General features: G+C 40.6%; 1 protein-coding gene across 2 annotated transcripts in view; it reads right to left on the bottom strand.

Moving 5' to 3' along the window:
* Nucleotides 1-15,706, bottom strand: part of pax6a (paired box 6a) — a 41,320-nt gene continuing 25,614 nt past the window's right edge. For both annotated transcript variants that reach the window (XM_088996676.1, XM_088996675.1), the window contains 7 exons: nucleotides 14,982-15,135; nucleotides 11,566-11,724; nucleotides 10,069-10,151; nucleotides 8,512-8,662; nucleotides 7,449-7,558; nucleotides 5,670-5,814; nucleotides 1-474 (listed from right to left, as the gene is read on the bottom strand). In XM_088996676.1, coding sequence (XP_088852802.1) covers nucleotides 389-474; nucleotides 5,670-5,814; nucleotides 7,449-7,558; nucleotides 8,512-8,662; nucleotides 10,069-10,151; nucleotides 11,566-11,724; nucleotides 14,982-15,135 — 888 coding nt within the window. In that variant the 3' untranslated portion in view covers nucleotides 1-388. The remainder of the gene's footprint in view (nucleotides 475-5,669; nucleotides 5,815-7,448; nucleotides 7,559-8,511; nucleotides 8,663-10,068; nucleotides 10,152-11,565; nucleotides 11,725-14,981; nucleotides 15,136-15,706) is intronic.

The raw sequence follows: 15,706 nt of genomic DNA, 5'->3' as shown, positions 1-15,706 counted from the left end.
TGTTTTTCATACGGTATGTACATGCTGGCGTTCGCGGTTTCTCTCGTGTGTATCGAACAATGTCGAGTGCTACTTAGAGTCACGATTGCAAGAGTGCGTTATGAAAATAATAAATGACGTTTTTCTTGAATGCATAAGTTTATTTTTCACTTGACTACAGTACAAAAGAATGCTAGATACGCAATCCATGAACTCAAGGAGAAAATGACATATCAAAGATCTCACATTTATTGCCCACTTTTAATGCAGTTGGGCGCAGGATCGGATAGATCCATAGTCCGGTTATATCGATATTTTTTTCCCACTCCCGAGAATATCGATATAACGAGACTTTACTGTAGTGATGTTGTGCTCTTAGACTTCAGGAAGTGTTGCGAAAAAAATGGCATCACTGCAGGCGTGGCCAATACTGTGACATGTCCATTTCATTTCCTGGAACTTGGACTGGAACTGAGACTCCTGGAGAAATCAGACCTGATAAAAGAGACAGTAACACATTTGTGATGAAAGAAGACATAAGAATGAGACCGGTGGTGAGTAATTATGCGATCACATGAATTTCACCGCAAAAAAAACCCAAAAACAACAGAATACTTCATTCTATGCCAGGTGTCGGGAACCTACGGCTGGCGAGCCATATATGGCTCTTTTGATGATTGCATTTGGCTCGCCGAAAAAAACCCAAATACATATTCTCACTTTTTTGCTATTCAGTTCCTGTTTGGGCGGCAGTTGGTGGAAAGCGCAATTTTGAGTGGATGATAAATATAAAATATAGAATCAACTTTAAAATTCTTCTTGATACATTTTAAGCTATCCATAACCTTGCCCCCCCCCCTATACCTATCTGACCTGCTTCAAATTTCTATTCTCTCTCGTTCCCTCAGATCCTCTTCCTCCCTCTGCCTCTGTGTGCCCCCTTCCCGTCTCAGCACGATGGGTGACGGAGCCTTCAGCTGCTCTGCCCACAAATTTTGGAACTCACTTCCTCCCAACATTCGTAACATTGATTCTCTTCCGACCTTCAAGTCCCATCTCAAAAGCCACCTATTTAAAATAGCATTTTGTGTGTAGCTCTCTCTCTCGTTTCTATTTATAATTGTATTTTATTGTTTTGCATTGTATTTGTGATTATATTGTATTTATAATAGTACCTATGCTTGTCTGTGACTGTAAAGTGTCATTGAGAGCTTTGAAAGGCGCTTAAAATGTAATGTTGTAGCGGGCACTAGGACCAGGCATCTCACCCAGCAGGTGCACAGCGGGGGGCGTGTTTAGGATGAGAATATCTTACACTATATATACTGGTGACCCTGACGTGATCCAGTGTAGCAGTTGAGGAAGGAGAACACACGATTGACTGGAGTACGTCTTTATTCCAACTGCTAACAAGTGGCTCTAACATGAAAATAGAAAAATGCAGGAAGATATTCTCATCCTAAACACGCCCCCTCGGTGCACCAGCTGGGTGAGGTGCCTGGTCCTAGTGCCCGCCACAATGTATTATTATTATTATTATTATTATTATTATTGATTATGAATAGGTTTCTTCAGCCATCTGTACTTCTTGGAAGGTGTCAGACGTTGCTTCGTCAGCGAACTAAAGTCTTACTGGTAGTATCAGCCCTATATATATTTATATCCCTACTGTCCAGACGTGGCGGTGCCGGACTCTGCTATGATAGGTCCCTGCTCTCAGGTTGGGGGGAGCAGAGGACTACTCGCTGTGGCTCCACTGATTGCCCCTTTTGTTCTGACTAACGACTGGCCTGATTGCCCTCTTTGCTCTGGTATCACCCCATCAGCATTACTAATCCTATGTTGCCTAAGCATGCTGTTGTAGGAACGATCCAAATGGAAGCTCACACCACCATATCGGTTTAGTGAAGGATTTAGCTGTTTTATGAAAATCGCTTCTTTTACTCCCCTTTCAAACCATCTATGTTCTTTTGCTAAGATTTTAACCTCATTGTCTTCAATTGAGTGGTTGCTAGCTTTTAGGTGCATACGTACTGCCGATTGAGGCCCACTAGTATTATCCCTGCGATGTTGATTAAGTCTTTTTTTGAGAATTTGTTTAGTCTACCAGTAAGACTTTAGTTTGTTGACGAAGTTTCTTGGATAAGACGCGAAACGTCCGACACCCTCAAAGAAGTCCAGATGACGGCTGAAGAAACCTTTTCATCGATGGACCACTCCTGTACGACTGAGAGCTTATACAGACGCATGAAATTGAAAGTTTGACACTTGACTCATATCTTGTAATTTCTTGTAGTTTATTTTTTCTTCCGTTCTTTTGACCAGCAGTCTCTGTTCTTTACTTTTGATGTGCTTTTGTATGAAATAAACATTTATAATAATCCATTTCATTTCTAAGCGGCTTTCAAAACTCTCAAGGTCACTTTACAGTCACAGGATAGGTATTTCTGTGGGTGAGCAGCGGCAGCCACTAAAATGGGGATGTTCCACATTTTTAAAAAACATTTTTAAATTGTGATTTTCTATATTTCTTTCATTTTTTTATCATTTTCAAAAATTGTGATTTTCTATATTTCTTTCATTTTTTTATCATTTTCAAAAATTGTGATTTTTCTCAATGTTTTTAAAAATCTTAAATGGTGATTTTTTTTATACAATAGAAAATTGAGATTTTCTAAATAAAAAAAAAAATCCAAAATGGCGATTTTCCAAATGTTTTAAAATATATTTTAAAATGCTGATTTTCTAATTAAAATAAATCTAAAATGGCAATTTTCTAAATTATTTCTGCATTTGTGGGCCAGCCACATACTTATCCCCGAGCATCCCCTATCAGGCAGTTTGTCATACCATATCCCCCAAAGCACTCTCAACAGTAGTCATGTGCCCGATTTTGCTGATTCTCCGAGGTGGGTGCCGAGTAAAACGGGTGAAGCAATTTGCGAAGCGCGATTCGAGACATTAGGTTTTAGAATTACCCTAACCCTACTAAAGTCTTACTAGTAGTTTCGGCCATATATATATATATATATATATATATATATATATATATATATATATATATATATATATATATATATATATATATATATATATATATATATATATATATATATATATATCCATCCATTTTCCGTACCGCTTATTCCTCATTAGGGTCGCAGGGGTTGCTGTAACCTATCTCAACTGTCTTCGGGCACGAGGCGGGGGACACCCTGAATTGGTTGCCAGCCAATCGCAGGGCACACAGACGTACAACAGTCACTCTCACACTCACACCTCGGGACAATTTGGAGTGTTCAATTATGCCTGCCATGCATGTTTTTGGGATGTGGGAGGAAACTGGAGGACCCGGAGAAAACCCACGCGGGTCCGGGGAGAACATGCAAACTCCACACAGGGAGGCCGGACCGGGACGCCAACCGGCGACCTCTGCACTGTGAAGCCCGTGTGCTAACCACTCGACTACCGAGCCTATATATATATATATATATATATATATATATATATATATATATATATATATATATGGCCGCTTTCATCAGCATGAAACACTTGATGAGGAACGTAGCCTTCTTCTTCCACCATCTTGAGGAATGATCCCTTGTAGGTGCTTTCTTTGTGATAATTATATCTAGTTCTTCATCAATTGTGATCTGTTTAGCTGGGTTGATAGCTATTTGCATAAAGTGTACAGATGATTGTGCGGGTTATTTGTGGAGCTTGATTGATGGGATATTTTAACCTTGCAGTCTACACTCTGCCTTTGAACTATCAAAAGTTGAAATGGGTCCAAATTTCACTGTTTTCTATCCATTTTCCCACAATTTTATTTTATTTTATTCCCCTTTTCTTTTTTTTGTTTCAAGCTCTGTCCTCTCCCTTCCGTGTGTGTGTGTTGTCTCTCTATCTGCCTGTCTCTTTAATGTTTCCCCCCCGCCCCCACTGCTGGGTTCTTGACCAATCACGTGGCTTTAACGGAAGACGGCATTTTGTTTTTTGGAGAATGGCTTCACTCTCTGTCTGTAACCCCCACCCCTCACTGCTGCGTTCTTGACCAATCACGTGGCTTTAACCAAACACTGGGGGCAGGGAATAGAGGACAAAAAAAAGTTTGCTGCCATTTCCTTGTTTGGAGAACGGGCTCGTTCACGAACGACACATCACTCATTGTGGCAGCTCCGTGTGTATCCGGAAAAATAGTTTGTATGCCAAGGTAAAATTTTCATAAATGTAAGGTACGTATACCGAAAAGTTCGTAAGCCAAGGGGTTCGTAAACCGAGGTCCCACTGTATTTAGAAATGATTTTCAGTGAGAGACACAACACGCAAGCGCAAACACACAGACGCGCGCACGGCCACTTTTACACAAAATGTCAGAATGTATTTTTCAAATAACTGTGATAGTACTCACCGTTAACATGAATGGGTTTGCGTTCCTCGTGATTGGTAAAGATCCAGCCAAACGATCGGAATGAAAGTCAACTTGCCGGGTCCATACGCAAAGTTACTGCTAGCTAGTTTCCACACTTGCTATCTGCAATATACTTCTCGCAGAAGTATGTCGATGCTAACGTTAACATGGGGCTTGGTAAAATGTCACATTCGACTGTTTCATCGATGGTGTTGTTTCATTGCAAATTAGAATCAGAACCTTTTCTCTCCTCAAAGGCGAATCCAACGGTGCCGAAGTGTACTCGTCAGGCTCATTTAAAGGACCATCGACGCCATTTTTTTTCCCTAACTGACATCAGAAAAACGTTTTATAGCATCTAAAATACCCAAAACACACAGGCTGATATTTTTAGTCAAATGCAAAACACCAATAAAAATGACTTCAAGTGTGCTAAATCTGCAAAAAATTGAGCTGCAAATTGGCCATTTTCAGAAAGTCCCGCCCCCAGTTCGTGATGTCACGCCAAGACGTCTTGCCTTGCTCGAGAATCAAAATAATGGCTTCAGATTCGAATAAGATGCTTTCTTGTTACACATCCAGTTATGAATATGATTCAAATAGTTCCGAAGAGGAAAGCATACATGTTTCCAATCGATTTAAGACGTTCTTCCGGGTGATTTTGAGGCATCAAGACTGATGTGTAGCACCCCGCCAGAAGATGGCGCCAGAGCTCCGTTGTTTTGTCTGCTTGGAATTTGTGTCAACAAATATCAAATAGTTGTCTTGGTGCAACACACAAGGATTCAACACGGCGTTTTTCCTTCTAATTTCGCCATCAACACAAAGTTTTCAGACCAAACAACGTACCGCAAAATGCATTGTGTGTCCTTTCTCGGTCAGGGGCCTTCCTTCCGTGACATGACGTCACGGTAGACATCGTCACCAACTCAAAAACAAGACTTCTAGAATATTCAGCGCGAGTCTTGAAAGGTAAAATACAGCTATATGCGGTGGAATCTTTGTCAAATACGCTCAGTAGAAGTCATTCGAAGTGATTTTACAAATTATGGACACAACTTTTCTGGGGCGTCGGTTGTCTTTTAAAGGGGCGTTTACCTGTTTCCACATGACGGCCAGTATCATCCAATCAAAAATGCGCTTTCCGCCAACTGTAGCCCCAACAGGAAATGAACCGCGAATAAACAAGAATATGTATTCCGTTTTATCGGCGAGCCATATGCAGCCATATATGGCTCACGAGCCATAGCTTCCCGACCACTGCACTATACTGTACCTGTTGATGTAGCAGAAGAGCTCAACGGTTGGTTGTTCATGTGCTGTAGCATGTGCGGAGGAGTGTAAGTCTCATAGCGTCTTCCATTTACTGAGATACCTGAGCTGGTGGGCAGCATGCATGAGTAAGATGTTTGACAAGAATCCTGGAAGTACAAATTCATGAAATGTCATTTCATTGCCAATGATGTGGGCCCACAACAAAATACAGTAAAGTCTCGTTATATCGATATTCTCGGGAGTCGGAAAAAATATCGATCTAACCGGACTATCGATATATCCGATCCTGCGGCATGTACATTTTCTCCTTGCGTTCATAGAAATAGTATCGTAATAAGCAGTACTATCGATATAACCGATATCCGTATAACGAGACTTTACTGCAGATGCAATTATGACAGGCTGGCATTCTGTCTGTTTGTGACACACGTTAAAAACCACAGCATGTGTTTATGACTCACTCTCTTGTTGCATCATTTGTCTTTCCTTCTTTTCCTCCTGCAAACTAAATGTGTTAATTTCTTTAAAATAGAATATGAAAGCACCTATCGTTATTCTTGAAGTAATTCATTCATGTACTGTTCCGCTTAACCCTCACTCGAGTTGCGGCGGGTGCTGGAGCCCATCGCAGCCGGCATCGAGCAGGAGATGGGCTCACACTGAATGGATGCCAGCCACATGCATGGCAGGAACAGAAAAACAACCATTTGTGCTCACACTTACACCAAAGGACAATTTAAAGTGTTCAATCAGCCTTCCGTGCATGTTTTTTGGAACGGGGGAGGAAACCGGAGGACATGGAAAACAACAATATTATAAACCAGTTTATTTCTTTAATTCTAATACCATCGCACGTTTATTATTGTCATGATCTGGTTGGCGACCAACGGGGGGCGCTGTCGCCCCCGCCTACACCTCACAGGTGCTGGTCGTCCCGATCTGATTGGCGACCAGCGGGTAGCGACGTCAGCCCTGCCGGCAGCCTTGCAGGTGTTGGTCGTTTAATCATTGACATTTAAAAGAACACCCGGCACGACCATCCGGTGCCGGTTCATTGTTTGTTTGCTGCTTGGTTGCAGCATGCATCGTGTACGTGTTTGTTTAACCTTGGCGGACTTTTACTTTTGGTCTTCTTTTGCTACTTTGTATTTTTTCCATTCAGATGATTTTGATGTTTTACATTTTGTTCCTGCTGACCTTTATTTTAATACAATTTGTCAAACAACCTCCTGCTACCTCCTGCCTGCTTTTTGGGATCCGCACCCGCCATCACCACCTCGCAAAACCGTGACAATTATACATAAAATAACGTGTATATTTTGTGTAGTTTTAAGGCTTAGAAAATTAAAAAATAGAAAATTACGTTTTATGGGAACGGATTATTCTCATTTTAATGGTTTCCTATGGGAAATGATTTTTTGGGATACACACTTTTTGCCTTACACACTCTGTCTAGGAAGCAATTAAGTTCGTAAGCCAAGGTATCACTGTAATCACTGTAATTATGGTTATTATTATTATGGGTACTATTATTATTATTATTGTTATTATAATAATGGTTATTATGATTATTCTTATTATTGTTGTTGTTATGGTTGTTGTTGTTATTGTGGTTGTTATTATTATTCCTGTTGTTCCGGGTTGAGTGAACGCTGGCGCGTGTGGCTGCCGCTGCTCACCGGCAGAAAAAAAATATCCTGTGACTGTAAAGTGTCCTTGAGTGTTTTGAAAGGCGCTTATTAATGAAATGTATTATTTTTTATATTAATCTGTTTCTTACTTGAATAGGCATGCTGGCAGCCATACTGATGTGTGGCATCGACGGTATGCTGTAGCTGCAGGATAATACGGAGTCAGACCTCCCCAACACAGAGCCTGATGTGAAGGACACTGAAATACAAATGAGCACAGTTTAGAAAGGAGGAAAACAATTGTGATTAACCATCGACTTTTACCATCGATGAAAAGTTTTCTTCAGCCGTCATCTGTACTTCTTTCAAGGTGTCGGACGTTTCGCTTCTTATCCAAAATGTTTCTTCAGCCAACTAAAGTCTTACTGGTAGTATCAGCCCTATCTATATATCCCTACTGTCCAGACATGGCGGTGCCGGACACTGCTATGATAGGTCCCTGCTCTCAGGTTGGCAGGGGAGGTTGTCAGGTCAGGAAGCAGAGGACTACTCCCTGCGGCTCCACTGATTGCTCCTATTGTCCTGACTAACGACTGGCCTGATTGCCCCACTTGCTCCTGTATTACCTCATCAGCATTACTAATCCTATGTTGCCTAAGCAGGCTGTTGTACGAACAATCCAAATTGAACCTCACCCCACCATATCGGTTTAGTGAAGGATTTAGCTGTTTTATGAAAATCTCTTCTTTTACTCCCTTTTCAAACCATCTACAGTAAAGTCTCGTTATATCGATATTCCCGGGAGTCTGAAAAAATATCGATATAATCGTACTATCGATATATCCGATCCTGCGGGCATGTAATTTTCTCCTTGACTTCATAGAAATAGTATCGTAATAAGCAGTACTATCGATATAACCGATATCGATATAACGAGACCTTACTGTATGTTCTTTCGCTAAGATTTTAAAACTCATTGTCGTCAAGTGAGTGGTTGCGAGCTTTTAGGTGCATATGTACTGCTGATTGAGGCCCACTAGTATTATCCCTGCGATGTTGATAGTCTTGTTTTTGAGAATTTGTTTAGTCTCCCCAATCTATTGCTCATTACAATTTTAATTTGCTTACACAGACACATCGACTTTGACATGATTAAAAAGGAAAGGAAGAACATGTTGTTCCAGTTGTAAGAAAGAAGCCACTTGTTCATACCTGGTGTAGTAGGCTTGGGTAGTGGTTGGTAAACACTGCTGTTAAAATTGCTGCTAATGGGAACATGATTGGACGAGTTGGACACTTGACGACGTTGATTTCTCAACTTTTCTTCTCTTCTCCACTTTGCTCTTCTGTTGGAAAACCAAACCTATGAATATCACACACACAAAAAAATAAACTTTTAAATCCAATGGAAGGATCATTTGTCTTAAACCAGCGCATTCTCCATCATCATAGGTTTGATTGACATGTTTGTTTTGGCCAAGCTTTTACATGGGATGCCCTTCCTGACACAACCCTCTGTATTTATCCGGGCTTGGGACTGGCACAATAAGACACTGGCTGGCTTGTGTGCCCTGGTGTCTACAGAACAAGCGACTCTCTGAGCTTAATAAAGATGAAGATGAAAATCATACATTTCATTTATGAGCACCTTTCAAAATTGTCAAGGACACTTTACAGTCGCAGTATAAGAACTTTTCTTTTTCGGCGGGTGAGTGGCGACAACCACACGCGCCAGACAATGATTAATAAAATCAAAGGAAACGAAAGGAGACGAAAAAATTGTAAGATTTCACAATAAAATCGAAATAATGGTAACAAGAAAAAAAAGAAAAAAAAGTCCAGGTGATGGAGTAATAAAAACAGAATCAAGAAAATTAAAATAAAATAATAAAACGATAGAACTGTGAGAATAATTCGCCATTAGAATTAAGTCAGAAAATTATGACAATAAAGTTATGATTTTAGGAGAATAAAGTTTCAAAGTTCAACAATAAAGTTGGGGGAAAAAATAGCTAGCTAGCTAGCTAGATAGCTAGATAGCTAGATAGATAGATAGATAGATAGATAGATAGATAGATAGATAGATAGATAGATAGATAGATAGATAGATAGATAGATAGATAGAATCAACGTTAAAATTTGTCTTTCTACATTTAAAGCTATCCATAACCTTGCCCCCCCCCCCCATACCTATCTGACCTTCTTCAAATTTCCATTCCCTCTCGTTCCCTCAGATCCTCTTCCTCCCTCCACCTCTGTGTGCCCCCCGCCCCCCCTATTGCAACCATTATGACGCAAATTGAAAAAAAATAAGCATCTTTATCTGGATTGGCACCACTAAAATAGCTGGCTACCTAACTGGCTACCTAGCTAGCTATCCATCTAGCTGGCTGGCTACCTAGCTAGCTGTATAATAGCTATCTGGCCGGCTAGCTGTCTATCTAGTTATCTGGCTGGCTCCCTAGCGAGCAACCTATTTGCTATCTATTTTCTGTCTATTAGCTATCTAGCTAGCTATCTGGATAAACTGGATTTCTGTTAGCTGGCAATCTAGATAGCAATCTAGATAGCTATCTATTAGCTAGGTAGCTATTAGATAGTTAGCTATTAGCTAGGTATCTATCAGCTATCTACCAGCTGGTGAGCTAGCTTTCTATCTATTTGAGTTACTTCCGACAGAAAAGCCTATCCTGTGACTGTAAAGTGACCTTGAGAGTTTTGAAAGGCGCTTAGAAATGAAATCTGAAGTGTGTAAACCAAAACGCATACCTGTATCCGAGCCTCAGGTAGGTCAATTTTGTTGGCAAGGCGTTCTCGGGCGAACACGTCTGGATAGTGAGTTCGCTCAAATTCTGCAATATAAATCAATTTGTTTGACTCCATATTTGTCAAGTAGATGGTATCGTGATGATCTATGGCAATAGGTGATCGCCAACAGCATTTTGCAATTTTTTTTTATGTTAGAGGACAACCAACACCAATTTTTTGTTTCCTAACTGACATCAGAAAAACGTTTTAGAGCCTCTAAAATACCCAAAAACACGCAGGCTGATATTTTTAGTCAAATGCAAAACACCAATAAAAATAACTTCAAGTGTCCCAAAACTACTTCAAAATGACCTCATAAAGTTTCAGTTTCAGAAGGTCACGCCAGGAGGTCTTGCCTTGCCCAAGAATCAAAACAATGGCTTCAGATTCGGAGAAGATGCTTTCTTGTTACTCATCCAGTTCTGAATGTGATTCAAATAGTTCTGAAGAGGAAAGCATAAATGTTTGCAATCGATTAAAGAAGTCATTCCGTCTCATTTTGAGGCATCTGGACTCCAATGTAGCATCCCAGAAAATGCACAAGATGGCGCCCAAGCTCCGTTGGAAATGGGCTGATTTGAATGCTGGGAATTTGTGTCAACTAGTATCAAATAGTAGTCGAACACACAACGATTCACCATCATGTTATTTATGTTTTTCCTTCTAATTTCACCATCAACGCGGATCAACTAGTTCTGAAGAGGAAAGCATAAATGTTTGCATTTGATTAAAGGAGTCCTCAGATCAATTCGAGCCGTCAATGACAGCAATGTAGTGTCCCAGAAATGCATAAGATGGCGCCCGAGCTCCGTTGGAAGTGGGCTGATTTGTCTGCTGTGTCAACTAGTAGTCTTGGTGCAACACACAACAATTCACCATGGCGTTATTTATGTGTTTTCCTTCTAATTTCGCCATCAACGCGGATCAACGCGAAGTTTTCAGACCAAGCAAAGTACCCAAAATGCATTGTGTGTCGCTTTCTCGGTCAGGGGCGTTCCTTTCGTGACGTCACGTCAGGCATCGTCATCAACTCCAAAACAAGACTTCCTAAATATTCAACGTGAGTCTTAAAATGTCAAATATAGCTATATGTGGTGGAATCTTTGTAAAATACGCTCATTAGAAGTCATTTGAAGCGATTTTACAAAGTATGGACACAACTTGTCCGGAGACGACGGTTGTCCTTCGATCATTCGAATATGATATAATCCGATGTGCTTGCTCGACTTTGTGTACAAAAGTTATATGGTCATATTTTCTGGGTGAGAGATTTTTGTTTGTTGTTTACTGAAGTACAGAGACTGACTAAAGAGATATATCATCATACCATCCCACATAGACATTCTTGGTGGTAATTTTGGTATCAGTCAAGACAGACTACAATTATCATGCAGTCTATCGAGATGGCAAAACTTGCATTGAAAATGCATTGAAAGTAAACTAAAAACAGACGTGCACCTTTCTCGAGGGCTTCTATCTGATCTTGGGTGAAAGATGTTCTGTTTCTCTGTAGTTTCCTCTTCAGCTGAAGCCTCATTTGTGTCTCCTCTGAATCTTCACTGTTGGAATTAATTGAGATGGTGTTTTCCACTCCTTCGGCTTGCAAACACATGTTTTCTGAAAAGAATAGCAGATACGTACTTCAAACTTTCCATTAGTATTAATTAGGCTTTATACTGTGGAATAAGATAATGATGAAAAGGTTTCTTCAGACGTCATCTGTACTTCTTTGAAGGTGTCGGACGTTTCACCTGTTATCCAAGAAGCTTCGTCAGCAAACTAAAGTCTTACTGGTAGTAAGATTACCAGTAAGGTAGTAAGACTAATGGCTGAAGAAACCTTTTCATTAATGCAGCAAACTCATTTCAGCCACTTTTGTCTGTACCGACATTCCTATACGTCATATTTTCTTTCCCTGGAGTCAATTTCATTTTAATTCCGTCATCACAAAGTGGGGGAAAATTCTGAAGAAATTCAAGGTGGCTCGCTCAGCATTCTCAAAAGCATTTTGTCTGACGTCAGACAATCCACTGGTCTTTGGAAGCAAAAGTCTTGAATATATAAATTCTTTTCACTGCTATATTATTCAAGTGAGACATGAATCAGAGCAACTCAGTTGATCATCAAGATGTAATTTCTAATCAGATTGGAGCTTGACTCCAACCCCCTGTGGAATTCATGTTATCTGTGGTCCTTGCCTAATTATCCATTATTCCCAGCAGACGCAGAATGCAAGAGAGAATAACGCCATTGCTCAGTGTCACAGTCAGTCAGGCAGAAACAGACACAAATGGTGCAAGACGCACCTCTTTCTCCCTGATACACACACGCGCACACACGCACAACACACACACACACACACACACACACACACACACACACACACACACACACACACACACACACAAAACAAACACATACACACATATTCCTGTTTCAATGGTTTTGTGAGGTCCGGATAACTTCAGCCACGGAGTGAGGACCACTGTTGCTAATACGTTTAGAGAAGAACTAGTGAAGACTAAATTTCACCCCATTTCCCACTTGAACTTCTTTAAAAACAAAGCAATAAAAAGTGGACTTGATACTGAAATAACAGCAGGAGTGAGGTTTCTGAATGGGTTCACTTTTTGAGGTATGAACTTTTTCCTCTCATGAGCCATGCACACACACACGCATAAATACACACAGTGGGTAAAAAGTGTGTGTATCCAAGTGAAATGAAAATACACACCAAAAAAATCATTTTTAATGAATCTGTGACGACCTCTCTGAAACTTTCACACATGCATATATAGACCCTCTAGAAGCCTTTAAAATGAAAAAAATTGTGAGGACCGGCCCAAAGGTCCTCACTTGTCAAAACTGTCCTCACTACGTTACCTCACTATGTTAGTGTCCTCACAAGACGAGTCATACAAACACACACACACACACTGTTCAGACGTGTTCGAGCTTGACTTGTGCTTTCTCCGAAGAGGCCAAATTGCTCTGGGAGCCAGCAGCTCCTCCTCTTGGAGCAGCACTTTGGGATTCAGACAGTGGGAGAAAGCATCAGTCTGTCACGTCTGTGCCATTGTGTGCAGGTGTGTGTGTGTGTGTGTGTGTGTGTGTCTGTGGGTTTGTATGGCTAGTCTTGTGAGGACCCCTAACATTTTTTTTTTTTACCAGATGTAGTGAGGACAGTTTTTACCCACTCATGAGAGGAAAAAGTTCATACCACAAAAAGTAAAATGATGTTTTAACCAAATTCACTACAGGGTAAGGACTTTGAATGTAGCCATTCAGAAACCTCACCCCTGCTGTTATTTCAGTTTCAAGTCCACTTTTTATTGCTTTGTTTTTAAAGAAGTTCAAGTGGGAAATGGGGTGACAATTAATGTTCAAATGTAACACTAGTTCTTATCTAAACTTATCAGCAACGGTGGCCCTCATTCCTTATCTGGAGTTATCCAGACCTCACAAAACCTTGAAACAGGAATGTGTGTGTGGTATGTGTACTGTGCCAAGTCACTTGCAAAATACCAATAACATAGTCAAGTTTGCCCCTCTGCACAATGGTCATACAAATATATTCTTGAAAATGTTGAAAATAAAACAACCTGCCCTGGCTGTGGAAAGTCACTCAAGATCAGCCACCTACATTCTCACTTAAAGGACAACTGACACCATTTTTTTGTGTTTCCTAACTGACATCAGAAAAAACGTTTTATAGCATCTAAAATACCCAAAACACGCAGTATGAAATTTTTAGTCAAATGCAAAACACCAATAAAAATGACTAAAAGTGTGCTAAAACTGCAAAAAATTGGGCTACAAATTGGAGATTTTCAGAAAGTCACACCATGACGTCTTGCCTTGCTCGAGAATCAAAACAATGGCTTCAGATTTGGAGAAGATGCTTTCTTGTTACTCATCCAGTTATGAATATGATTCAAATAGTTCTGAAGAGGAAAGCATACATGTTTGCAATCGATTAAAGAAATCCTTCCGTGTAATTTTCAGGCGTCTGGACAGAAATGTAGCGTCTCAGAAAATGCACAAGATGGCGCCCAAGCTCTGTTGGAAATGGGCTGATATGTCTGCTGGGAATTTGTGTCAGCGAATATCAAATAGTAGTCTTGGTGCCACACACAACGATTTACCGTCATGTTATTTATGTGTTTTCCTTCTAATTTTGCCATCAACACAGATCAACACGAAGTTTTCAGACCAAATAAAGTACCCAAAATGCATTGGGTGTCGCTTTTTTGGTTAGTGATGATACCTAACCGTGACGTCACATCAGGAATCGTCACCAACTCAAAAACAAGACTTCCTAAATATTCAGCGTGAGTCTTGGAAGGTAAAATATAGATATATGCGGTGGAATCTTTGTAAAATACGCTCAGTAGAAGTAATTTGAAGCCATTTTACAAATTATGGACACAACTTGTCCGAGGGCGTCGGTTGTCCTTTAAACCCAAAACACACCCATTCTCACCAGTATGTCTGTGTAAGCTCTCAGTCGTACAGGAGTGGTCCATCGATGAAAAGGTTTCTTCAGCCGTTTCGCTTCTTATCCAAGAAACTTCATCAGCAAACTAAAGTTTTACTGGTAGTTTCGGCCCTATTTATATATCCCCACTGTCCAGACATGGCGGTGCCGGAATCTGCTCTCAGATTGGGGGGAGCAGAGGACTACTCCCTGCAGCCCCACTGATTGTTCCTATTGTTCTGACTAACGACTGGCCTGATTGCCCGACTTCCACAGGTATCACCAGTGATGCTTGCCAAGAGTTTACCTTTCCAAATCTACTTTGCACTTTGGAGAACTGGAGTGCAAGTTACAGTATCACTGCAAACTTTAAAACCAGTAAGAGTCCGTTTATTACCTGGAATCGTGAGTGTGGAACCAGGGTAGCAGCTAGTGCGCCCTCCCCAGGTAGCTTGTGCATTGAGCATCTTTAGTTTTTCAAACACCGCCTCATCCACGACTTGCGGCTTGTCACTGGCCAAGTTCCTCAGTACTCGATTGATTGAAGAAACCTGATCAAAAGGACAAAACGGTTATATTAATAATGCCCAAATTGCTTATTGTGTATTTGTATTTGTATTTTTATTTTTTTTTTTGCAACTTGGCCAATAAATATGATTCTTATTTTGACATACCTGGATCAACGAACACAATCTGAGGCAGAAAAGGTGCAATTTCCTTCATATTGTCCTGTGTAAGCTCTCAGTCATACAGGAGTGGTCCATCGATGAAAAGGTTTCTTCAGCCATCATCTGGACTCCTTTGAAGGTGTCGGACGTTTCGCTTCTAATCTAAGATGCTTCTTCAGCGAACTAAAATCTTACTGGTAGTTTTGTCCCTATATATATATATATATATATCCCTACTGTCCAGACATGGCGGTGCCGGACTCTGCTATGATAGGTCCCTGCTCTCAGGTTGGGGGGAGCAGAGGACTACTCCCTGCGGCTCCACTGATTATTCCTATTGTCCTGACTAACGACTGGCCAAAGAGAGACAAAAGGATATATTTCAAAAATTGCTTTTACGGAAGTAATCACAGCTTTTACCAGAGCAAATAGGGCAATCAGGCCAGTCATTGGT

This window comes from Hippocampus bargibanti, linkage group LG05, assembly GCF_051943395.1.
Source record: "Hippocampus bargibanti isolate YZ-2025 linkage group LG05, ASM5194339v1, whole genome shotgun sequence".
NCBI classification, from domain to species: Eukaryota; Metazoa; Chordata; class Actinopteri; order Syngnathiformes; family Syngnathidae; genus Hippocampus; species Hippocampus bargibanti.
Note: the sequence above shows the minus strand (reverse complement) of the source record. Positions and strands in the feature narration are given on the sequence as shown.